At 41.3% G+C, this 26,588-nt stretch overlaps 1 protein-coding gene across 4 annotated transcripts in view; it reads left to right on the forward strand.

Annotated features, from left to right (window-relative positions):
* The window catches only part of ARHGAP10 (Rho GTPase activating protein 10), a 335,394-nt gene that overhangs the window by 94,458 nt on the left and 214,348 nt on the right, over positions 1 to 26,588 (forward strand). For 3 of the 4 annotated variants that reach the window (XM_007999938.3, XM_073017668.1, XM_007999944.3), the window contains one exon: positions 20,751 to 20,822. The exons of the other annotated variant lie outside the window; for it this stretch is intronic. In XM_007999938.3, coding sequence (XP_007998129.1) covers positions 20,751 to 20,822 — 72 coding nt within the window. The remainder of the gene's footprint in view (positions 1 to 20,750; positions 20,823 to 26,588) is intronic. 4 annotated transcript variants of the gene reach the window in all.

Raw genomic sequence — 26,588 nt, forward strand, 5'->3', positions numbered from 1 at the left:
GCTCCAGGCTGTGTGGAGTAGACAGCATGGTTTGCAGAGCTGTTGTTAGCCAACTGACTGGTTTAATCTCCAGCTGTGATGGAGGTTGATAGGGTCTCTGTGTTAGGCGAGGTTGGGTTCCCGTGCAGGGTAGGAATGAGAATAGGGTGGTGTCTGTATAAGGCCATGAACCTTAGAGAGGAGTGCTGTGGTGTGTCACACACAACCCATTGTGGGAACAGAAACACCTGCTGGAAAGCAGGACGCTGTCCAAAGCTGGGATGGGTGGTAGCCACGGCCAGCCACGGAATTAACAGGACATCTCCGAATGCTTTCTTCTTTTTTAGCTTGGAAAATTTCAAACATGTACCAAAGTCGAGAGAAATATACAATGAAACTACATGGACTCAACACCCAGCCTTAGACCAGTCTCATTTCTCCTGTGATCCTTACTCCTCCTGGCCCCCTGCGATCCTCATTATTTTTACAGAAAGCCCAGTTTCATTCACAAATACTTCAGTATATATCTCAAAAAGCGGACACTTAAAAAAAACACAGTGTCTTTATCACAATCAGCAATTTCTTAATTTTATGAAAAATTAGGTCATATTCAAGTTTTCCTGATACTCATTCAAATTCTGTCTCTTTCCCTTCCCCACTGCCACCCCCAATAACAGTTGGTCTGTTTGAATCTGAATCCGAACATATTACATTTAATTGATACATTTCCAAGTCACTTTATAGGCCCTTCTCCCCATCTGCTTTTTTTCCCCTTTATAAGAATTCCTGATCCTTTTATATTTGCCTCAGAAACCTTTAAAATAGTACTTTCCTAAGTTATCAGTGAGTTGGAATAATGAAATTAGTAAAAGTTGAAAAGTTGGACACTTAACCCATATTGACATTATTTAGGTACTTCTCATCTTGATAGTCACTGATCACTTTTTTTTAAGTGGAATCACTGTGGCTACCTTTGTTTATTTAAATACATTTGAATACGTACTAAAACATAACTGATGCATTACTAAACATTTGCCTGAAACTTTTGGGTCAGAATAGATACCTTAAGAAATTTCCAGTGTGATACTGGAGAATAAGTGGTAAAGAGCTAATTAAAATAGCCTATACTAAGTGCTTCCCAAGACAAGGAATGGGAAAAGAAAACAATATACAAAGTATGCCAGCAAAGATAGTGTGACTCACATGGAGTGGGCAGCCCCTAAGCTTGTGGTTGTTAGGAAAGGGTTCATGGGGTGGAGACACAGCAGAGGGCCTTTGTATAGTTTAGCAAGCCCATACCTCCGACACTGGTACAAGGAGAAAAGGAATGTCTTTAAGCAGCTAAAATGGTTGCCAGTACATTCTGAGAACTTTGAAAGACTCTTGTTTTACTTAAAAAATTGTTTTAACTTAAAAGTTTTACAAATCGTCAGCATGTTAAAAGCCACAGATGAAGAAAGGAATGCAAAATGACTGTAAAATGGAGGTAGCAATAGTCTGAAAGTGGTTCCCAGGATTTAATAGTGGTCACTTAATTTTTTTTTTTTTTTCTTGAGACAAGTCTTGCTGTGTCACCAGGCCTGAGTGCAGTGGTGCGATCTCAGCTCACTGCAACCTCCGCCTTCCCGGTTCAAGTGATTTTCCTGCCTCAGCCTCCCGAGTAGCTGGGACTACAGGTGTGCACCACCAAGCCCAGCTCATTTTTGTATTTTCAGTAGAGATGGGGTTTTACCATGTTGGCCAGGATGGTCTCGATTTCTTCACCTTGTGATCTGCCTGCCTCAGCCTCCCAAAGTGCTGGGATTATAGGCGTGAGGCACCGCACCCAGTCCCCTTAATCTTTAAAAGCAATTAGTTTAGTATTTTCTGAAATCCTAAATTGAATAATGGTGCAGCATAATATTAATAATTGGAGATTCATAATTAAGACTGAGTCATTAAAATGTTAAAACTATATCTGTATTTTAGAAGGCAAACAGTAATGCCAAATATTTTTTAAAACTTTCTGAATCTTAAGGGTAAGATGGGACTTCAGGTTTAAGGGATAAAGTCATCTATGTGGATGCTCAGCAATCCCTGTTGGTTTTGAGCCACCAGTTCATACATATGTTCATACGCCTCATCTCTATAGCTAAATAGGCTGTATTAGGTATACAGTTCAACAAACAGTGTGTGCCTGCCACATGCCAAGCACTGTGCCACATGCTATAAAGATAAAGACATAAAGGCCTGCCCTTCAGTAGTGAGTCATCCATTAGAGGAGACGGCTGAAAGAAGGCATGTAATTTCCAACATGCTTCGTGGTAATCAAGTGATTGAGGAATTCAGGGAAGGCATCTTGGAGAGGTGATATCTGGGCTGAGTTGAAGGATGACTCTTAGCTATGTCTAGTTTCCTCCTTGAGGGGAAACTGTTGAAATTTCAAAAACAGGGAAGGCTATGTTTGCATAGCCCCTTCCTTCTCCCCCGACAATGTCCAGCTTTGTTCCTACTAAAATGAATTGTTGGAGAGAGAAGTAGAGCAATTGCCAGTCTAAGAAAAAAAAGTCAGTGTTTCCCTCCACCCTCAAAGAAGTCTAATTTCTATGAATATACACGCCCTACCCTTTAAAAAGTCAGATTGGCTTTTTCAAGACAGTGTTTTTTTTTTTTTTTTTGGAGATGGAGTTTCGTTCTTATTGCCGAGGCTGGAGTACAGTGGCGTGATCTCGGCTCACTGCAACCTCTGGCTCCTAGGTTCAAGTGATTCTCCTGCCTCAGCCTCCCGAGTAGCTGGGATTACAGGCGCCTGCCACCATGCCTACCTAATTTTTTGTATTTTGTATTTTTTTTTTTTTTTGAGATAGAGCCTTGCTCTGTCACCCAGGCTGGATCTCAGCTCACTGCACCCTCCGCCTCCCAGGTTCAAGCGATTCCTCCTCAGCCTCCTGAGTAGCTGGGACTACATGCACGTGCCACTACATCCAGCCAATTTTTTGTACTTTTAGTAGAGACAGGGTTTCACCATGTTAGCCAGGTTGGTCTCGATCTCCTGACCTTGTGATCTTTCTGCCTTGGCCCCCCCATAGTGCTGGGATTACAGGCGTGAGCCACCGCGCCCAGCCAATTTGTTTTATTTTTAGTAGACATGAGGTTTCGCCATGTTGGGAAGGCTGGTCTTAAACTCCTGACCTCAGGTGATCCACCGGCCTCTATTTCCGAAAGTGCTGGGATTACAGATGTGAGCCACCGGCACCCGGCCAGGACAGTGTTTTTGAGTGGGTAGTTTTTGCTGATAATGTTGCCACCCTTCACTGTGGAGGTGAAGAACTCAACCTGGGGAGCTGGATCTGATACAGTGAGTGGCTGCAACTGCTGTACTCACTTCTGTGCATGTTCTCAGAGGAAAGGGCTGTTGTGGTGTGTTGCTGCCAGAATTCCAGAGATGTTCTCTCTGGCATGGCAGGACATGTTGTACTTATCTGAGGTGGGCAGCTGTCCAGGAATCTAAGGCCTTTTAAAATAGTGCTGTAGTTTATGTTGTTCTTTTAAAAGCCCTTCATATTGCGTTTACTTCTTTACATGTATTCTTTTATCAGATCATTGAATTTCATCCCTTGGCTAAAATGGTTGCTCAGTTTTTCAGGATTCTGGCAAATAAGGGCAATTGGTTGAGGCCCAGAGGTTCACGAAAGCTTGCGGGGAAGCAGGAGTGCCGGGAGAGAGAAGGCGGAGCTTGCCCGATGATGCACAAAAGGTGCCTGAGATGGAGCTGTTCCGCCTCTCTCTCATCCCGGGGGTGCTGGGGGCAGACTGGGCTGCTAAGCAGATGTGCGGAAGTATCTTGTCCACGGCCGCACTCTGCCCTTTGCCTATGCAGACTCTTCAGGCTTTGGAGACCCTTTTCTCTGTTGCTTTCCTCTACCACAGACTTGACCCTTGTGAAAATACCAGGCCAGGGAACACTTCCTGGGTGACCTGCCCTAAGCTTTTGCCCCCATAGGGAAGGTACTAAGCTGCTGCCTACCAAAGACTTTTGTTAGTAGTTCAGATGGTTGGTCACAGGCAAGACGTGATGCCTGCTCTGTCAGCCCTGGCCTCTGCTTCAGTAGACCCGCTTCTCATCATCCTTTCATGCTCTCAAATCTCTTCCATAACTTCTTGGACTTCTGACATGGATTTCTGTTCCGAACTATTAATTGGGTTGGTACAAAAGTAATTGCGGTTTTTGCCATTTTTAAAAAAATGGTCAAAACCACAATTCCTTTTTTTTTTTTTTTTTTTTTTGGGAGCCTGACTCTGTCTCCCAGGCTGAAGTGCAGTGATGGGATCTCGACTCACTGCAACCTCTGCCTCTCATGTTCAAGCGATTATCCTGCTTCAGCCTCTTGAGCAGCTGGGACTACAGGCACTTGCCACCACACCAGGCTAATTTTTGTAGTTTTTGTAGAGACGGGGTTTCACCATGTTGGTCAGGCTGGTCTTGAACTCCTGACCTCACGTGATCTACCCGACTTGGTCTCCCGAAGTGTCGGGATTACAGACCTGAGCCACCGCACACGGTTGAAACCACAATTAACTTTTGCACTTACCTAAATATTTTTTTAAAAGTGTTTCAGAGTATTACTAAAAGAATATATATTGGTTAAAATGAGTTAAATGCATTCCACATTTTAGGAGAAAATATGCTATTCTTTCTTTAGTATGCCCTAGAGCTCTTGTCAAAGTATGGTCCCTGGTCCAGCATCACTTTAGGAACGTACTAGAAATGCACATTCTCAGGCCCACCCCAGAACTACTGAGTCAGAAACCCTGGGATGAGTTCTGTCAGCTGGTCTTTCATGAAACTCTCCAGGTGATTCTTAAGCAGGCTGAAATCAGCTGCTGGCTTGGGGTGCTAGTGAAATCTTGGCTGGCAATCCTTTCCTTAGGGCTAGACTGTCTGGAAGTTGGAAACGCTCTAAATTGTTTTGTGATGACTGTGTCCCTGTCAGGAGGTTAAAATAGTGATCGAAAGCATAAGCTTTCACTTCTCATTTCCAAAGGATTTGAGACTATAGCTGGTTTGTGTTAATGGAATAAGTTTAGTAGGATTTTTAGTGTTACTTACTTTGTATTTAATATTGCTTGTGAGTTCCTATAGGATGATAAGTACCTAAGGCATTAGATGCCATTAAAAAGATTATGCCTTTAGTTTCATCTTATTATACTTATAATGTTTTATATGGCATGTGAAGCTTGTTTTAATCATTTATTTTACAGTTTCTGTGGATTTCTGTTGGCAGGCACATTCAGAGTGGGGGAAATTCATCTTGAACTTATTTGTGAAAACATTTCTCAGTTTGGTTTAAAAGTTGTCAGTGACCTAATTTTATGAAGACTTTTTCCTCCTTGGAACTGATCTTTACAATTGGACAGCCTTGCTTTTTCTTACAATTCTCTTTTTCCCATAAGCCTATTATTTAGTCAGATAGGGATGTCTTTGTAAAACCTGTTCTTCAGGAATGTACCTTTTGAGAGTTTAATTTACTGACTCAGAATCCTATAGAGATTACAGTCAGGAATAACTCAAATCAAAATTCTAAAATGAGTGAAGATTGTCTTAGGCCGGAGGCCTGTCTCCTTCTTGGACCCCTTTCCTGCAAGTCCTTGCCCTGTGACTCAGTGTCCTCTCTGTTGGTGACTCATTATCATCTGTGGCCTTCCAGCCTTGTCATCATCAGATGCTACTTCCCTGTTGAAACTTACATTTCCTGAATTTCTTATCCTTAGGGTGTATTCTGTGCTTCTGAGGAATCAGCCAACTCTGCACTCTTCTCCCCCCTGACTGCCCCAACATACACACACCCATTCACCCACACACACGCAAGGGACCCTAGAATCTAACTAGCCCGTTCATTTAATTGTCTAATCCAGAGGAGTGATTCCATTGTTGGGAATGTGTACAGCTGAGTCTACTGTTTCACTAGGAAAATATTTTGGGATGAGCCAAGGTACCTATGATCAGTCTCTAGACCATGTCATGAAAATACTAGATGGTGTAGCCTTGGCTCTGAAAACAAAGAAGTTAGGGAAACTTATATTTGACCACTTAATTTTATTTTTTTAAAAAAGAGGAGTCTGGGTGCGGTAGCTCACGCCTGTAATCCCAGCACTTTGGGGAGGCTCAGGCGGGTGGATCTTGAGGTCAGGAGTTCAAGACCATCCTGACCAACATGGTGAAACCCTGTCTCTACTAAAAATACAAAAATCAGCCGATTGTGGTCGCGGGACCTGTAATCCTAGCTACTCAGGAGGCTGAGGCAGGAGAATTCCTTGAACCCAGGAGGTGGAGGTTGCAGTGAGCTGCTGAGATCGCACCACTGCACTCCAGCCTGGGCAACAGAACAAGGCTCCGTGTCAAAAAAAAAAAAAAAAAAAAAATATTGTGGAGGGTGGAGTTACTTGATTTACATCACTAAATAAGTTCGTGACAGAGATGAAAGTAGAATCTTTCACATCTTCTGGTATCCTAAAGACATTATGCTTTGGCCTTTTCTCTTCGTAAGACATAATATTTTTCCTTCCACCTTTGAATATTCGTGAAATGGATATGTATCTTATAGTTGCTGTCCACCAGGCAGCAGTCATGAAAGGGACATGAGGTTACTTCTCTTTTACTCTTTGGACAAACGTAGCTCTTTAGTATTTCAGTCCACCGACCACTTAAGGCAGAAATATGAATCCTGGTGGTTGTTTTGAAAACCTTCCATTGAGACCTGCTTAGGTCAAGGAAGTGCTGGTATCAGTATCCAAAGAGTGGGTGCCTGCTGTCATCTTGGAAGAAAATCCTGAATACAAGAATGGAGCTCCTTAAGAGCACCCCTTGAAGAAATAATGCATCTCCAGTGTTCTCAGTTGCACAGAGGAAAATATGTGTGGTGATACAGTTTGGCTCTGTGTCCCCACCCAAATCTCACCTTGAATTGTAATCCCTGTGTGTTGCGGGAGGGACCTGGTAGGAGGTGACTGGGTCATAGGGACAGTTTTCCCCATACTGTTCTTGTTATTGTGAGGGAGTTCTTGTGAGAGCTAATGGTTTAAAAGTGGCATTTTCCACTGAACTTGGTTTCTCTCCTGCCACCATGTAAGATATGCCCTGCTTCCCTTTCACCTTGTGCCATGATTGTAAGTTTCCTGAGGCCTCTGCAGCCATGTGGAACTGTGAGTCAATCAAACCTCTTGTTTATAAATTACCCAGTCTCAAGTAGTAACTTCACAGTAGTGTGAAAACAGACTAATACATGTGGGGAAAACGAGATTTTGATGACTGAGATGAAAAGTCATTCAGAGGAGTTGGACTCTGAAGAAGCTTTAGAAATAATAAATGTAGTTTGCTTACTTCTTTATGCACAAGAGGGACACATGATGAAAACATACCTTTCAAAGAGCTTTTTCAGTATGTATAAAAGTGCTAAGTGTTATGCTATTATTTCAAGATTAGCAGGATTTTTTATGGTAGGATATAAAATAATGGAGTGTTTTACAGTTGGTGATTAGATTCAATGATGTATATATTAAGTTGGTGGTGGGAATTGTGTTAGAGATTCAAGAAAATGCCAGTGTAGTGGGAAAATACGGTCTTGAAGCTGTGGCAGCCATGGGCACCTGTCAGATAGAGGGAGGAGGAGTGACATTGACTATCATCAGGCCCAGCCGCTCTGTGGGTGTTAGTGTGAAAGCCACGCCTCCCACGTTCTGCCTGTCTGTTTTCTGTTGCTTATAACATAATACCTGAAACTAGGTAAATAAAAGGAGTTTGTTTCTTACAGTTATGGAAGCTGAGAAGTCCAAGGTTGGGGGACTCAGGTCTCTCTTTGTTTTTCTTTCTGTAAAGCCACCAGTCCACTCCTGTGATAACCCATTAATCTATTAACTCATTAGGCTGGGAATGGTGGCTTACACCTGTAATCCCAGCACTTTGGGAGGTGAGGCACGAGCACTGCTTGAGCCCAGGAATTTAAGACCAGTCTGGGCAACATAATGAGACCCTGTTTCTGTGGGGGCAGGGGGAAGCCAGGTGTAGTGGTGGCACGCACCTGTAGGCCCAGCTACTTGGGAGATTGAGGTAGGAGGATCGCTTGAGCCTGGGAGGTTGAGGCTGCAGAGAGCCATTATTGTGCCACTGCACTTGAGTCTGGGTGACAGAGTGAGAGACCCCATCTCAAAAAAATTAATAAAATTCATTAACCCATTAATTCATCAGTGGATGAATCCATTCATCTTTTAAGGCCCCACCTCTCAAAAATGCCAGATTGGGGATTAAGTTTCAACTTGTTTGAATGTCCCAAGCCTTCTAATGGCAGCCTTGTCAGACTTTCCCCAGAACAGCACTGCAGCCTAACACACACACACCCCCACACACACCCCCACACACCCCCACCCACGCTTTCCTTCCCTATCTCCTTCCCCGGGGTCAGACCTGCATCACTGTCTGACGGCCCCTCCAGTCTTTCCTGGCCCCTTCCCCATTTTCTCTCACAGATGTTTCCCCTAATAAATTTCTTGTGTGTCTCATCCTGTCTTGGTGTCTCTTCGTAGAGGACCTGGACTAACAAAAATGAACTGTTTTGAACAAAAGATTCAGGGTACTTAGCATTGTCATTCATAGGTTCCTTTTATCACTATAAGCAGAAAATGTTGCTTTTGTGTAGAAATGCTGTTCTTTAAATTATCTAAATTTATAGGAGAATCCCACTTCATTTACAAACGTATTTTGATTGCTTACTATGAGCTACCGTGTTCTCACACCTGAGGATACAATGAGGAAACCCTTGTCCAGAGTGCTCAGCTAGTGGCCACCTGGTAGAGAATGAGTTCCCAAGAGTCTCTCAACCCCGCACCCCTCCTTTTTTTTACTGTTGACTGCCACTTTTTTCTCTTACCCTGGGCATCACAGATGGGCTGGAAAGAAAAGCTTTTGTCATTGATCAAAGCCATTCTTTTCTGAATGTTTCTTTTCTTCTCTCAAATTGTTTTTTTCCTTTTCCTTTTTCTTTTTCCTTTTCCTTTCCTTAAGTCTTGATCTGTTGCCCAGGCTGGAGTGCAGTGGCAGGATCTTGGCTCACTGCAACCTCCGCCTCCTGGGTTCCAGAGATTTTCCTGCCTCAGTCTCCCTGAGTAGCGGCGTTTACAGGCATGTGCCAGCATGCCCGGCTAAATTTTGTATTTTTAGTAGAGACAGGGTTTCATCATTTTGGCCAGGCTGGTCTTGAACTCCTGACCTCAGGTGATCTGCCTGCCATGGCCTCCCAAAGTGCTGGGACTACAGGAATGAGCCACTGCACCTGGCCTATTTAATTTTCTTGGTTCAACAGTTTATTGCCTTAGTATGCACGAAGTTCCATTTCTGACTGTGCCACTGAGTCATACCATTCACTTCAGAAACTAAAATTTTCTCTTATATAAAACTAAAAAAAATCAAAATTCTGCCTCATGAAACTTTCATTTCTATGCGATTTTTATTTCCTCTCATAATATTCTTCCCAAGTATTTATTTTGTTTAAAATATTGAAGGGAGGTTCTTACTGTCCCTTATGCACAGAGGGAAGGAAGATCGAGTTTCAGTATCTGCATGTCCTTATTAGGCAGACTCATTCCTTAAATACTCAGTAGCTTTTGTTTTATGATTCTTGTTTTTTCCTAAGCGTACTTAAAAACAAATCTTTACAGGTAGATTGTGTTTGATTTAAATAATCTGAATACAATTTCTGCTTTCTTTTTTCAGTCAATGTCCTTCAGAATGGATGCTAAGCTTTTCTTTTGTGGGAGGCAAACACACTCTAACATACTTGTTCTTAGAACATAGATACTAAGAGAATCGTAGACTTTGGTGATATGTTGACCTAATTTTTTTTTTTTTTTTTTTTGAGACAGCTAGCTCATAGGCAGATATTCAGGGAATTAAATCAGAGACCAGAAGTTGTTAGAATTTCAGCCTTAATCCTCTTATTTAATAGGACTAGGTTTCAAGTTTTTCACAGTTCAGGATTGAAAGTTGATGAAATTCTTACTGGGGACATTTTATTCTTGGATTATCTGTATGAAAGCAGAAGTGTGATAATGGAACTAGTCAATTTGGGATATATAGTTTGTAGCTCATTATGCGAGTCTTCTTTAGTCTGAATCAGGCATTCAACAGCCATTTCCTATTAATTGGCTCCTGATTTTCAAGTTTAAAACCTGTGGAATTAATTTATAGCACCTGAGCACCTATGTCCCAGTTAGAGCTTTGCGCATGGGTTCATTAAATCTAAGTACTAAGTTAGCTAGTACTTAGCTAATGAGTTTGAGCTATTACCATCATAAAATTGAATTTCATTTTTACATTATTTTCTCTACTGGGAAAATTCGATTAACTTGAGCTGTGCTTGAAAAGAAAATATCATACTGGGATTTGTTGGGAAGTTAAAATTGCTTCAAGTATGATGTGCCTTTTTTTTTTTTTTAAATTGTTTTAGGTAGGGAGAAAGTATTATTCCTGCCTTAGAGTTGAGAATATTCAGGTAACAAAAGGAAATTGTTATTTTCTGTGATCTAAAAATAGGACTAGTTAGGGCAGAGCCAAAATGAAAACACGTTGGCCTCCTATTTTTCCCTGCTGAAGGGCTGTTATAGCAAAATTGATTGTGAAACTTTTTCACTTTTTGTCAACATTGGTCTTTTGACTCTTGTACTTTCTCTTATGTCAAGTATTAAAGTGGGGGAAGTTTACTGGCCATCTTAATCTTTCTATTAAAACTTGAGCCTAGATTGATGGGGAAGGTATAGTACGGGGAGGCTGGATAGATGGAGAAAGAGGTACCAAAGGGTGAGTGTGGAGGGAGAGTGATGTAATCAATTGATAATGAGGTGGTTTAATTAGGGGAACTCTTGTGTTAGGAGTACAGAGAAAAGATAGTATGAAAGCATTTTGGCAAGATTGTTTATAAGGTTCTGAAATTCTTAAAAATATTAATCCTTTATTAGTCTGGATTCTCAGTTGCAAGCACTAGCTAATTTGAACATAAAGGAAATTCATTAAAGGGTATTGGGTGTCTTGTAGTATCTTTAAAAGATGTGAGGGACTGGGAATGATGTCCAGGTTGTACCACAGAGCTGGGCTTAGAGCAGACACCTCTATTGCCACTGGATGTGGACACCACAGTTTGCACCAAGAGCCCCACTGCCCAGTGGCTGTTGGAAGAACTGCTGCCTCTGGAAATTAGACTAGTTGCTGCCACCTCGCTAGAATCTCTTTGGTCGCCGTTTTTTTTAAAGCATTAGCTTCTGAATCAAAGTCTTGGATGGGCGCATCTCATTAGTGGAACCCTAGCCAGGTGTCATTACCTTACTGCAAACCAGTGTCTGTCATTTTTAGCTTTTATGGTGGGAGGTGGGCTTTGCTTCAATGGGAAGGAGAATTCCTCAAACATAGGAAGGAGTTTCAAGTGCTGGGCAACCCAAAAGGACTGATGTTCATTTATGTACATGATTGTAAGACAACATTATTTTCCCAGAAGATTAAACATAATACAATTATTTTAGACAACTTGAACATGTATACTTTTAGGTATGCATATGTACATCTGCTAGATAATCAGATATCTGCCTTCATCATTTACTTGATTAAATATGTGTCCACATTTAAAATTAAATAGGCAAAATCCGCATATATTTTAGAAATATTTTCCCCACTTATTTAATAAAAAAATTTGTCTCAACTCTTGCACCTTTGAGATTAGTATATTCGTCATGGATACATTCTGATTTTTCAGTACAGCTTTCCAGAGCATTGATGGCCACATCTGCCTGAGTTCTTTGAGCTATATAGCATCTTTTAAAATCTTTCTGATGCTTTTACTGTAAATTTTATCTCAAGTCAAAAGTACATGTTAGCAGCCCATTTGGATAGTCTCTTTAAAAAACTTATTCCTGAACCTAGCACAGTGGCTTGAATCTGTAATTACAGCTACTCAGGAGGCTGAGGCAGGAGGATTGTTTGAGACCACGATTTTGAGGCTGTAGTGATCTGTGATCACACCATTGCACTCCAAGTGTGGGTGACAGAGTGAGACCCTTGTCTCTTAAAACAAACAACAACAAAAAAACACACCAAAAACTGAACTCTGGGATGTGTTTTCATGATTTCTTTTCTTCTTTTTTTTTTTGGTGGGGGGAGGTGGTAGACAGGGTCTAACTCTGTTGCCCAGGCTGGAGTGCAGTGGGGTAGTCACTGCTCCCTGCAGCCTCAACCTCCCGGCCTCAAGCTAGCCTCCCACCTCAGCCTCCTGGCTAGCTGAGACTAGAGATGCATGACACCCCGCCTGGCTAATTTTTTGTATTCTTTATAGAGATGGGGTTTATGCCTTGTTGCCTAGGCTATGATTTGCTTAATGTAACTACTGATCTTATTCCTTTTAAAGTGAGCTTTATAAAATTACTGAATACAAAAGTTTGAAGTCATCTCTGGAATTGTAACTAAATATCTTAAATTTCTTAGCTTCCCTTGTTTTTGTAACTTAGTCCTGTTTGTAATCTCTAAGTATCTGAAACTAAATGATTAGGGCTGTTTTAGGCTAAGATTCCTCAAACAGTTGTTGACCAAAATAATGGGAAAGTCCACTCCTTTAGAAGACTCTTAAGAACTCTTACACGAGGCAAGTTTTTTTTTTTTTTTCCCAACAGATCATTTTGGGAAAAAGATTCCTTTATGTTTAGATCTATCTTGATGTATCTTGATGTATCTATCTATCTATCTATCTATCTATCTATCTATCTATCAATCAAGTTTCTAGGCACTGTTTAAGATTCTGTTTCAAGGAAAAATAAGAACTGTGTTTTTGCTGAATGGTTTCTTTGCTGCTATTCTTGACATTAGAATTGGAAAATAGAATTTTCCCTTTAGTTTAATGAAATGGGAAGTATCTGGAAGATCATGGGAGAAAATAGGGGAAATATTCCTTTGTTCTCAGATTATGCATTCCTCTGGGGTCAAAAACACTTGGAATCCAGTCTTAAAATAATGAGTGTTCGGGGAACAGATGTAAAATTCCTTCTGTTTCACTATATTCAGCCTATCCTTGTTAGTACTGAGTAATTAGAAAGGCGTGATTTAGTAGCTATACTGATTTATTCAGTTTTACCTAGACTGAGACTTTAGAAAATGGTTACTAAAGATATCATAGGATGTAGGTATACCTTTGTTGCGTTTTTACTGAGTGTGGGGTTATAGCCCTAAGTCCTGTTGTCTTTAGAATTGACAACATCAGAACTTAGACTTTGATCTCCAGTGTGGGGGAATGTGAGGTTGTTGGAGTGGTCCCTCCCCACAGCGGAGTCAGATTCTCTGCAGGTTGGCTGTTATTCTCAACAGATTTTTTAGCTCTAGCTTGGAGGATAGATTAAGATAACATAATTTTCCTTTCCTTTTTATACATTTAAGATCCTTACATCCGAATGTCTGATGAAAAAGGATTTCAGACTTGAGTAATGGTGGGAAACATTTTAATCCTCCACACTGTTATATAATAATCCTGCCCTTTTACTTTGAATCGTGAAGTTCTAATGGATTCTCTAGTTTGCCGTTGTAGCTTGATTCTCAAAGCTACAGCATGGAAACGTAGTTTGTACTTCTGCATCTCCTAGCTCATTTAGAATCCCAGATTGATGGAGGTGGATGAGGACCTCTGCTGTCCTCTTGGCTAGCGCTCTCCCAGTGCAGGCATATGTGAGAGGGTATTCCTGGTCATTGGTCCTCTAGCTTCTGCTTGGTTATGTGGAGGGAGCTGGAGGTCACCACCTTGCCAGGCAGCCTGTTTCATTATAGTTCTCTTGAGTCCCTTTGATAAGAAACCCAAATCTGCTGCTCTACAGCTTCTACCCATCAAACCTGGCTTTGCTCCCTTTAAGCAAATCAGAATAATTTTTTTTTCTTCTCTCATGCAGTACCCATTTAAATATTTAAAGACAGCTTTCATGTTTCCACTAAATGTTCTCTTCCTCCCCACTCACATGAAACATGTAGTTTTTTTTTTTTATTTCTTCCTCCTAAACCTTTTTAGCATTCTGGTTACATTCCTGCTTTACCCCAGTTTAAATGACTCTTTTAAAATGTGGTAACCGTGCTGTTGAGGTAAGCTCTGATCTGATGGGGGATGCAGTCGAGTGCTTACCTTGTTTGAATTCAGGTGGTATGTGTAACCTGTGTATGTTACAGGACCAATTTGTGGCTCCATTGACTTATGTTAAACTTTCAGTTAATAGAACATTTTAGGAGCTTTGAGCCCAGTATGAAATTCACATGACCTGTTCTCGAGACATCTTGCACACCTGGGCAGTTGCCTTTCAGCATCCTGTAGATTGCTTATCCTAGGCAAATCCTAACGGCACTACTTTTGAGTCCCTCTCTTCAGCTCGAGAGCTCCTTGAACTGTGACTCTTTTATCCAGCATTCCACCTTCCTTCCCAACTTCTGATTGGCTGCAAATATTTTAAATGTGTATTTTTTAAAAATACAAGATAAGCATAAGTAGAGCATTTTATTGCCATGATACTCAAGATGATCCTCTCAGGCAGGGTTTGGCAAACAGTGACTCATGGGCCTGATCTACCTTGTTTCCTCTTTTTGTAAGTCAAGTTTCGTTGGAACACACCTGGGCCCATCATTCATGTGCTGTCTGTGGCTGCTTTTGTGCTACCACAGCAGAGATGAGTAGTTGGAACTGCGGCCACATGGCTGCAAAGCCTAAATTATTTACTACCTGGTCTTTTATGGAAAAAGTTGGCTGACTCCTTCTCTGAGGAGAGAGCATCTGATTATTTTATGTTCAAGAAACTGTCTTTTGTTTCCAAGCAGAACTATCCAAAGCCCTTTCCAAGGCTCATTAGCAAAGGCATTTTGTGACTTCTTTTCTTGGCTGGTTCAAGTAATTCATAGGAATATGATTATGTAATCTGTATGTGTGGTTATAAAATCACATTCTGTACTCGTTCTCTTATCTAATCTGTAATGTGTTAGTATTTGAAAACTTTTCTCAGTATTATTGCTTCAGCCATCTCCTTGTCATTGGGAAACTGTCATCACTGTAAATTGCCTTTTAAGTTTTAGGGACCGTCCTAGATTTGGTGTTCACTAGTTGCTGGGGAAGAAGAATCATGTTTCAGCATTAGGAAACATCGGTAACACTTACTACTAACAAATATTATATAATATATCTGTGAACTTATAGCAGGAACTGAGAGATTCCATGGAGCTTCCAGTCTATTTTGAGAAAAAGAAAATTCTTGTTGCTCAATTGACATTGCCTTATTGAAACATGTGTTGGCTCCTTTATTATTTTGTTCTTAAATATAATTTTTAGGTTCAGTTTATAAGTTTTAAAATCAGACTTTGCTAAAGAAGGAAAATCGTAATGAATTTTAAGCTCTTACAAGTATTTTTAATAAAAAAAATTTTATTAATGAGTTGGATGTAGTGTTATTTGCCACAACTACTACTATCCTTGTTTTGGAAATTTGCTTATTGATCTGAAGACAGTAAGGCAGAAACCTTTATATTCTTCCCCCCACCCCACCCCCAAGTTGGAGTCTTGCTCTGTCACCCATGCTAGAGTGCCGTGGTGCGATCTTGGCTCACTGCAATCACTGCCTTCTGGGTTCAAGTGATTCTTCCTGCCTCAGCCTTCTGAGTAGCTGGGATTACAGGTGTCTGCCACCATGCCTGGCTAATTTTCTTGTATTTTTAGTAGAGACGGGGTTTCACCATATTGACCAGCTGGTCTCAAACTCCTGACCTCAAGTGATCCACCTGCCTCTGCCTCCAAAAGTACTAGGATTACGGGGTGTGAGCCACTAAGCCTGGCCATGAAACCCTTATGTTCTTTTTCTACTCTAGCGTTAGCGTTTGGAGTTCAGATGGATATTGCATTAAATTAACTCTCCAAATGAAGGAAAAATATAATGACCTAAAATTGCTCTTGTGTAATCTTTGTAGCCTGGTTCTTTTGGTGGAAGACAGTGTTTACTCCAGAGTATGAAGTTTTGGGGTTCTTATTTTAAAAGGCCTTCATATATCCATATTATTGATAACCTACATCTACTTTCTGAGCATTTCCGGCGTCCCATTCTGATGGCTAATGGAGACCATCTGATATCTCTCCCCTTGTCTTGTGATCCTCTCTGATTTCCTCATCTGCTTTAGTGACACCGAGCTGCTTAGGTTCCGTGCCCTGAAATTGCTGTTTTCCCCTCTCCGCATGGAAGGCCTTTGCCTGGAGAATGCCTTCCCTCTGTTTCAGGCTGAGCTGTGCATGATCTCCTTCAGGAAGTCTTCTCCTACTCGGGGGACCTTCCTCCTCTGCTCCCCAGTAGCTCTACGCAGCTTGCCAGCACTTTGCCTATCACGTCATATTGTGCTGACGCGTTCACATCTCTTAGAAACGCTCGCCTGGGATGAACTCAGCCACCCACCTTCTCCCTCCCTTGCTGGAGAAAATCCCGCAATAAGGCAGATGATATCTTCATCAACTCCTCCTCACCCATCTCAAAAGGCCTTCTTGTTTCTCCAAGAAGTGTTTGTCCCATTTGTAATGATTCTTTCATTCATTCTTCCTGTTAGTTGGGCATGAAACTTCTCATGCCCGAACTCTCTGCAAGTGACCTTGTTTTGTACTTTATGGGAAAAAATAGCCATCTGGTAGCAACTCTTAGCTTTTTGTCACAAAGCCCACAAATCCATTTATACTGGCACCCCTTTTCTCCTTCTATCACAGGGAAGGAAGGATCTTGACTTCTATGACAGGCCAACCCTCCATGCACGCTCAGTATCCCATCTCCTCCCATGTCAGAGACTTTGAACCATTCTTTCTGGATTCTTCACATGGGTATTTAGACATCCTCTCATCTCTTAAATACCAGCTTTCTGTCTTAAAAGAATACATGCCTTCACTTCCTGGCATGTTCTCTTTCAGCAGTCATCCTCTCTCTGTACTGCCCTGCATGGTCATTCTTTGAGGAAGGATTGTTCCCCACATGGTCTCAGCTGTCAGTCATAAATCAACTCCAGTCTGGCCCTTTCTGCCACCTTGCCATGGATATTGCTGAGCTCTCATTCTTTCTTTAACGTCTCTGCAGCCCACACAGCTGAACTCCTTTCTTTTTTTTTTCTTTCTTTTTTTTGGGGGGGAGGGGTATAGAGTTTCTTTCTGTTGCCCAGCCTGGAGTGCAGTGGCGCTGTCTTAGCTCACCGCAGCCTCTGCCTCCTGGGTTCAAGCGATTCTCCTGCCTCAGCCTCCCAACTAGCTGGGATTACAGGCGCTGTCTGGCTAATTTTGTATTTTTAGTAGAGACAGGGTTTCTCCATGTTGGTCAGGCTGGTCTTGAACTCCTGACCTCAGGTGATCTGCCCGCCTCAGCCTCCCAAAGTGCTAGGATTAGAGGCATGAGCCACCATGCCAGACCTGAACCTCTTTCTTCTTTTATCCAACACCTTGGTAACTTTCTCCAGTCTCATTGCCATAGTTTCCGTCTGTTCTTCCTTTTCCTGTTCTAAGTACTTGGTCTGAGACATTTCCATTTTTCTACTGTCCTACCTATCTACTTGCATGACTTCAAATGCCATCTACTTGCTGATGAGGACAAAAATTGGCATCTCTGACCTAGAGACCTCTTCTAGACTGTGGACCTGTATCTCTGACAGCCCGTTTTACTAAGATCTTGGGCGTTTCTCAGCATCTTGGATTTAACATGAGCCCTTAGTGTGTGCTCCCAGCTACTTTCCCTCAAGATTTTCCCTGCTTCGATAAATAGTGTCCTTTATTTTTTATTTTTAAATTTTTATTTTTCTTTTTAGGATTTGTGAGTACATAATAGGTATATATATTTATAGGGTATATGAGATATTTTGATACAGGCATGCAATGGATAATAGTCACATCATGGAAAATAGGGTATCCATCCCCTCAAGCATTTATCCTTTGTGTTACAAAAATCTAATTATACTCTTGTAGTTATTTTAAGATGTACAATTTAATTATTTTGCCTGTAGTCACCCTGTTGTGCTATCAAATACTAGGTATCATTCATTCTTTCACACTATTTTTTTGTACCCATTAACCATCCCTACCTCCCCCCTGCTATACTTCCCAGCTTCTGGTAACCATCCTTCTACTCTCTATCTCCATGAGTTCAATTGCTTTGATTTTTGCATCCCACAAATAAGTGAGAGCATGTGATGCTTGTTTGTCTGTGCCTGGCAATAACTAGTATTGTTATCTCTTCATTTGTTCATGCCAGAAATCTGGGAGGGATCCTGGAAATCTTCACCTTTTCCATTCGATCAATCTCTCATTACTTTGACTCTACCTGCAAATATCTCTCAAATCTGTCTACTCCTCTTTACTTCTGTCGTTGGTTGCCTTCATTTGAACCACCACCATCTCCTCCTGTGCCACTCTAGAAGCCTCCTAACGAGTCTGTCTTCCAGTTTTCTGTACCTCTCATCTCTCCCTCAGCAGCCAGAGTAATCTTGAAAAGCTTTAATTATCATTGTCAATTCACTGCTTAAAAACCCTCCTGTGGCTTTGCATTGTACCCCAAATAAAATGCTAACCCTTTCCCAGAGCCCACAAGGCCCAGCACGCTCTGATTCCCTGCCATCACTCAGCTCTACAGGCTCACTTAATTGCTCCTTATGCTTCAGCCATTCTGGCCTTTTGACATTCCCTGTAATGGTCAAACTCCTCACCTTCATCCTTTGCCTCTGCTGATCTCGGCAGGAAACAATTTCCCTTGCCCTTTGCACCACAGATTCCTTCTCACCTTTTAGGTTTTAGCTTAAATGTCACTGCTTTGAAGAAGCTCTCTTTGCACACATTTCTAATACATTCCTCACCATACCCCTACTTTTCTTCATTGGAAGGAATTACTAAAATGTGCTCTTATATATCTCCTTAGGTGTTCATGTATCTGGTTTATATCTTCTCTACCAAACAGTAATTTCCACGAAAGCAGGGGGCTGTGCTTGTTTTGTTCATAGCTATATCCCTATCGCCTGGCATTGCATGCTCAACAGCTATTTGTCTCGTAAAATAGGCACATATTTACAGTTTATTAAGATGGCAACTTTGGGGAAGCACCTCTTTGGTACTTTTATTGCCATGTTGCATGGTAGTTACGCTTGGTGGGCTCAGACTTATGTGACTTGGAATCCCTATTACTATCTTCTGTGAACTTGAGCAGTTGTTAGCTTCTGTGATCCCTGCAGTTCCTTTTGGGCCGACTTCTTTCTTGAGTGTACCAGTTTCACAGAAGACATATTATATGGAGGTTTATTTGGGAACACTAGTTGGGTAGATCCAGATGTAGGAACTTAAAAAATGACACAGGTGCTCATATTAGTGTGCCTTAAGTTAATCTATGAGACACTGTGTGTAAATCGATTAATGTATGCTAGCACTTCTTGTATCTGCACTCTCAAATGGAATGTGGGGCATTCCATATTGGGGAGTCAGGATTCCTGGCTTGTGATGCTTTGTAGGACTCTTTGGTTTGCCATTGCTGTAGGTCACATGGTCTAAAATGTAGAGAGGATAAAAATGATATTTTGAAAGATGATCGCTTTTCCCTGGCTAGTTGTTGCTCTTAATTCTTTCTTTTAGATCTCTGTTGCCCCAGCTATTTTACACCCAAGCAGCAAATTATCCAGGTAGGAGTGAAGGGAATCCAGGGGTTAGCCTGGGGTAGAAAGTTGAAACTGAGCATCTTGAAAGTGGGCATAGTCGCTTATTTTGAGTGTTCCCTACCTTAGAGTATGAATGGTCTCTTTGGGAGAAACCCTCACATAATGAAACACTGATGAGGAGCCTTTGGTTAAATTAAGAATCTTCATCCATTCCAAATCACTTACTTTTTCTGTAATGTTAAGCTTGGATTTTTGAGCACCTTTCTAAAAAGAGGGATGGCACATTCTTAAATAATGTTTTGAGATTTTCTTTTATATTTTGGATAGTTCTGGTCTCCTGGAAACAAAGGGTGAGAAGCCACTACCTACCAGTGTGTTGTTACTAAGTATGTTTTTTTTCGATGAATATTTTCTTTTATTTGCATTTTCAGCATTTTGTGACTTAACATGAAAAGCCCCAAACCAGCCAACTTAAGAAATAAATGTGATTGTGGTTGGAGTTTGTGTGTGGCTTCTCTCATGTGAGCTTCCCTGATGTCATGCTTGCTAGCATGCCCAAGCATTTGGCTTTTTCGTGAGCCTCCAGTGACTCTACTTTGCTAATATACCTTAAATCCTTAGGAGGTTTCTGTAATGAAGGGCAGACTGGTTGTATTTGAACAAGTAGCTACAGTCCTAGCTCTTTACATAATGTAGTCTGATTATCAATAAAGGAATGTAATTGAATTTTAAATTTCTAAGGAGGGGGAAGGAAAAAACAATCTCAAACAGAAGTGTTCTGTTAATGAATGTGATAGACCCCTTTGTTGTTTACAGACAGCCCTCTTGCTGTTTTGTGGAAGAGAGTTGGGGCTGTGTTGCACATTTCACTGGCAATCTGCCCACCTCCTCTTCCCTGAAAATATTTATGGAGTTCTAGTGCTTTAATAAGTTGAGAAGTGATTTAATTGTTGCATTGGCAGAGTGAGATAAAGCCGCTAAATATGTTGTTCATTTTCTTTCTGGGTGGGGTGGAAGAGGGAAATGAAATACTAATTTTTTCCTTTTTGGAAGCCTAATGCTGTGCTCTTTTATCATCACTCTTGTTCTCTAGGCATTAAGTGTGACTGAAACCCTGATTAAACCCTTGGAAAAATTCAGAAAAGAGCAACTTGGAGCTGTAAAGGTTTGTGTCTAATTTGAATACACTCATAAACAGAAAACCTCTGCTGCTTCATTGTACACTTTATTCACATTTGGCAGCTTTGAAGGAATTGCCGGAGCAAACCATCTGTTGTTTTATGTTTGAAATGTGCTCTTCCCCCTGTGGGGGATATGGAATTGAAAACAAAACAAAAACACCTGGACAAAGTAGTAAAACCTCTAGTAATCTTCTTGGGCTACACCTTTCCATATAGAGTTTTAAAAATACCTGTAACCAAACAGCACATTTGCTCTGAATAGAAGGAGCTTATCACTGGGGGGAGTATAGTTATTTCTGTGCGCACCTCAGTTTTATGGAGGAATGTAGCATTACAGTAGGGTTTAAGATTATAGACGCTGCCACACTGTGATGCCACTGAAACTAGGAAGAGAGTATTAAGTATTGGGATGTAATTTCCTTCAATTTAACAAAAATTTAGTGAGCCTCTATTGTGTGCCAGTATTGTGATGGTATTGTGCATTATATTGTGTGCTGTATAGTATTATGCTGGGGATTCAAAGGTGAGTGAACCACAGACTCTGTACTCAAGGATCTGGGATTTAACTGTGATTTCCAGGAATAATGCAGTGGTTTTGCCACAGGGAGCCTGGGATATATTTAGCAACTTATTTAAAATGTGCAATCTTAGTTTTGAAATTACCCCAGAGAAATAATTTCCACCAGTCTTTCCTGAATTTTGTGTATGTACTTGAGAAAGAAAAAGTAACATTTGCCTGTTGTTTACCGTTTTTGGCTTGGCCCAAGGAGAGGGGAATTAATACCAATTTTAGGTCGAGAAGGGAGTTTTTATATTTGTATTTTTTTCCCCCACATGGCTGGGAATGTGAGTTTTTTTTTTTTTTTTTTTCCCCTCTTCCTAAAAGAAATGACTAAAATCCCTTGGTGGAAATGAACACTGTGGCCTCAGTAGCTTAACCACACAGATGAACCCAAGGAGTTCCAGCTCTGTAACTGCTGTTTATGGGATGAATTATCATTTAAGTGACTTGTGACAATATTGGACATTTCTTTTTGGCATACCGTATTACAGTTTTTCATGAAGGGCTATGAACTGAGGCTCAGCCCCTGTGGACAGTGGGAGATCACTGGGGGCACCACCCCAGGCTCCTTCCTTGGATTGTTTGCCGTGCTGCAGGCAGCTGGGTTGTCCCCTCTGGCTTTACAGCAGGAGATTGGAGGTCAGCTTTCACTTCTGCGACCTTGACTAAGTCATTGGCTTTAGTTTCTTACCTGTCAAATGAAGGACTTGGGGGATCTGACTATTGTTTTATAGTTTTATGATTTTGTTTTGATTGTGTCTCTAAGCTGTTTGAAAGTTTGTTGCATTTTGGTTCATTCTCTTTTAACATTTCATTGGCAGGCATTCTTTGTAAACAACGTCCATTTCTTATTTTTCTCGTTTGAATTGGATGGTGCTTACATGTGTGAAGGTTATATTATGGAAATGAAAACTGAGTGCGAGTGAATCTGTTTACTTTTACTTGCCATCTACTCTACTGGAATTTAGAAATGTCTGACCTTGTATCTTCTATTGACTCATTTTTCCCCTTAAACTTTCCAGCTTCTGATGTTAACATTTGTTCAGAGTATATCCTGCGAAGCAACTTGCACAATCAGTAATCCTTTTAAAAGGAGAAATGGTTACAATAGTTTATTCTATGCTTTGAGCTATTTAATGACCAAATTCTTTCCTGAAGTCCTATTTATGTATCCTTCCCTGTTCTGGCTTCAAGTTTATAAAGAGTTGATGTTATGTGTAGTCTTGCTCAGTATGGTGTGAGTGTTGACTGTTGTACCTGCGGAGGTCACCTGTGAAGAGCCAGTCATTGTGGGTCATAGGGAGAAGCCCTTTTTCCCGGCAGTTTTGTATACCATAATAAACAGTAGAGAAGGGTGGTTGTCTGTATTATACAACAGTATGTAAACTATGTAAACATCTGTCCTTTCCATTAGGTTGTTAAATCTTTAAAAGACCGTGCTTTTTTTTTTTTTTTTTTAATTCTCAACCAGCCCCTACCCTGCCTTAATACATAAAGTATCTAATAAGTAGCCTATCCAACTGATAATTCTAGAAGAAACAGGAAAGGGTTTAAGTTTGGGTATTTGAATTACTTTCCACATCTGTGCTGCCTAAACATTCAGTCATATTTTGGCGAGCACACAGTCTTGTTCCTCTGATTAAATCTGCTTACATGGAATACTTCAGAAAGACTTTACTCTCGTAGGTTAAAGAGCTTTTTGTAAACAGCATAAAACAGTTTTCACATGGGAAGTTAAGAAAAAGGTCTTTAAAAGTTGACCACATCAGAATTTTTAGATATAGGGGTCAACATTTTGATCTTTCCCCATCTCCTGTTTCCCATCTGGTAATGTTGTAACCCTTGCCTGAAACTCTTTCAGTTCCCTGTGCTCTTGCCTTCTCCAGTTTCCAGAAGCCCAGTTACGTGTTTAACTGTGGTTTAAACGTATTCTAAGTGGCTAGGTGGTTTTTGTAAATTGGATTTTGAAAAGCCCCAAGGTATTGTCTACTGTTTTGCTTATATTTGGATGTGCTCTCCTTGAGCCCTGTTTGGTTTGGACGTATCCCTCCATTTTATAGGTTCTGCTGCATTTTCTTACGTGCTTGCTAGGTTCTAGCCTTTGTTCAAAAAGCCCATTTGCCATTGCAGTGAGAGGTGAAGCCGGCTGGGCTTCTGGGTTGGGTGGGGACTTGGAGAACTTTTCTGTCTAGCTAAAGTATTGTAAATGCACCAATCTGTGCTCTGTGTCTAGCCAAAGGTTTGTAAATGCACCAATCAGCGCTCTGTAAAAACGCACCAATCAGTGCTCTGTGTCTAGCTAAAGGTTTGTAAACGCACCCGTCAGCACTCTGTAAAGTGGACCAATCAGCAGGACGTGGGCAGGGCCAAATAAGGGAATAAAAGCTGGCCATCCGAGTCAGCCGCTGCATCCTGCTCGGGTCCCTTTCCATGCTGTGGAACCTCTGTTCTTTCGCTCTTCACAATAAATCTTGCTGTTGCTCACTCTTTGGGTCTGCACTACCTTTATGAGCTGTAACAATCACTGTGAAGTTCTGCAACTTGACTCCTAAAGCCAGTGAGACCATGAACCCACTGGGAGGAACGAACAACTCTGGACATGCCACCTTTAAGAGCTGTAACACTCACTGCGAAGGTCTGTGGCTTCACTCCTGAAGTCAGCAAGACCACAAACCCACCAGAAGGAAGAAACTCTGGACACATCTGAACATCTGAAGGAACAAACTCCAGACACACCATCTTTAAGAACTGTAACACTCACCATGAGGGTCCATGGCTTCATTTTTGAAGTCAGCGAGACCAAGAACCCACTGGAAGGAACCAATTCTGGACACAACAGGACACAGGTTGTTCCCTGATTCATCACATCAAGTGACTATTCAGAGTTTTTCCAAGGCCTAGCTCAGTTCTTACTTTCTTTTGAAGCTGCTTCACCCTTCTTGAGCTTGGCACTTATTGCCAGATATCCCACAGTACTTTGTGGATAGCTACAGGAACCAGTACAGATCCTGAACAACATAGGGGCCAAGTACGTTGAGCAAAAACTCTGAGAAATACCAGAACATGGTAAGAGTTACGTGGGATAAATTGCTTTTTTGGACATTTGACCAAGTAACGAAAATGTGGGTTTGGGCAAGCAGCAGCACACAGATGTCAAGTGGATGCAACTAACTGTATCAGGAATAGAATCTGTTCAGCTGCTATTTTGGAAAGAGCCAATTACAATTTTATCCAATAGAAGAACAATTTTGAACAGAAAACGTAATAGATGTTCATTTCACAAATTACGACTTATCACCTAAGCCTACTACCAGACTATGACTAATAAATTTTTTTTTTTTTTTAAAGACTTTCATTCTGTTGCCCAGGCTGGGCTGGAGCCTTGAGCTCCTGGGTCAGATGATCTTCTGAGCAGCTAGGACTACAAGTGTATGCCACCATGCGTGGCTAATTTTAAAATTATTTTTGTAGGGACAGGGTCTCTGTGTTGCCCAGGCTGGTCTTGAACTCCTGGACTCAAGTGATCCTCCTGCCTTGGCCTTTCAAAGTTCTGGGATTACAGGCTTGAGCCACTGTGCCCAGCCTTAATGAATACATTTAAAATACAGACTTCCAAAGATTCTGTAAATTACTATAAAACATGAGTAAAAAACCTGTCTGGATAATTTTTCATATTACATTATATTTAGTAGAGGAGAAACAATATTGATTTAGTTTAATTACATTTCTTTCATTCAGTATAAAACACACTAGTGCCTATGATACAGCATAGTGTTAGAGGCCCTGAGATACAACTAGGAATTACAACACTGGCTGGCCTTCAAGAAGTTAGCAACTTTTTGTGAGACTGTCAAATAAGCAATAAAAATATATTGTGAAAAGTGCTGTAATAGGGGAAAGCATAGGTGCCCTGGGATGTACTCTACCATCTCATCTTTGGAGCACCAGAAAGTCTTTCAGGAAGACTTAATTCTTCCTGGTTTGAATCCTCTTTCAGTGCCTTAATTAGCCATGTGATTTGGGGCAAGCGACTTAAAGCCTTTAAGTCTCAGTTTCCTGGTCTGTAAAATGAGACTTATGACACTTGTCTCAGGAGGTTATTGTGAGAGTTAAGTGAATTTGGTAATGTACTTGAAGTGTCTAGTTTGGGGCCTGGTATCCATAGAGTAATTTTATTATCCAATTCATGGCTTGCTCCCCATCACCTTGCCAAACAGGAATTGCTCAGCTTTTTGTCCATTCTCCGCATTCTGGGTTTAGGGGTGACAAGCCATAGCATGTGGCTTATGACCCTTATGGACAGATAGTGCTAAGGCACAGGATTAGTGACTCTGGAGCCACCGCTTAGGAACGAGGTGCCACTTTGCCAGCGTTGGTGCTGCTGCAGTCCTGTGCTGGCCATTCACTTGTGTTCTGACAAGTGTCTCCCAGGCACCCTTCTGGGTCTGGACTCAAGTGCTGCATTCTGTGAGGATGGAGCTGAATTCTCATCTCTTTAGAGAGGCTAGAAGGGCTTAAAGGAAAGGGGTGGGTTGGGGTAGGACGGGGCAAATGAAGTGTCAAGTAGGAACGAGTGACACTTGGCATGGGAGTTAAGGGAGGGTGTGCTTTCTCCCCGCCGGAGTGGGGAGTCCTCACTTAACATTATCAGTAGGTTCTTGGAAACTAAATTGAAGCAAAGCAGCACATAAGGAAGCCAGTTTTACCATGGGCCATTTGACATAAAAGTTAAGTTTTTATGTCATATTTCTGGTCTCAGAAACATCACCAAACTTTTTTTTGTTTTTGAATGGAGCGGAGTTTCACCCATGTCTCCCAGGCTGGAGTGCAGTGGCATGATCTCCGGCTCACTACAATCTCTGCCTCCCGGTTCAAGTGGTTCTCATGCCTCAGCCTCCCAAGTAGCTGGGATTACAGACATGTGCCACCACGCCAGGCTAATTTTGTATTTTTAGTGGAGACGGGGGGTTTCACCATGTTGGTCAGACTGGTCTCAAACTCCTGACGTCAACATCACCAAACTTCCAAAGACTTCCTGTTGCAGGAAGTCAGGGACCCCGAGTGGAGGGACCGGCTGAAGCTATGGCAGAAGAACATAAATTGTGAAGATTTCATGGACATTTATTAGTTCCCCAAATTAATACTTTTATAATTTCTTACACTTGTCTTTACTGCAGTCTCTGAACAT

Source organism: Chlorocebus sabaeus, chromosome 7, assembly GCF_047675955.1.
Source record: "Chlorocebus sabaeus isolate Y175 chromosome 7, mChlSab1.0.hap1, whole genome shotgun sequence".
NCBI lineage: Eukaryota > Metazoa > Chordata > Mammalia > Primates > Cercopithecidae > Chlorocebus > Chlorocebus sabaeus.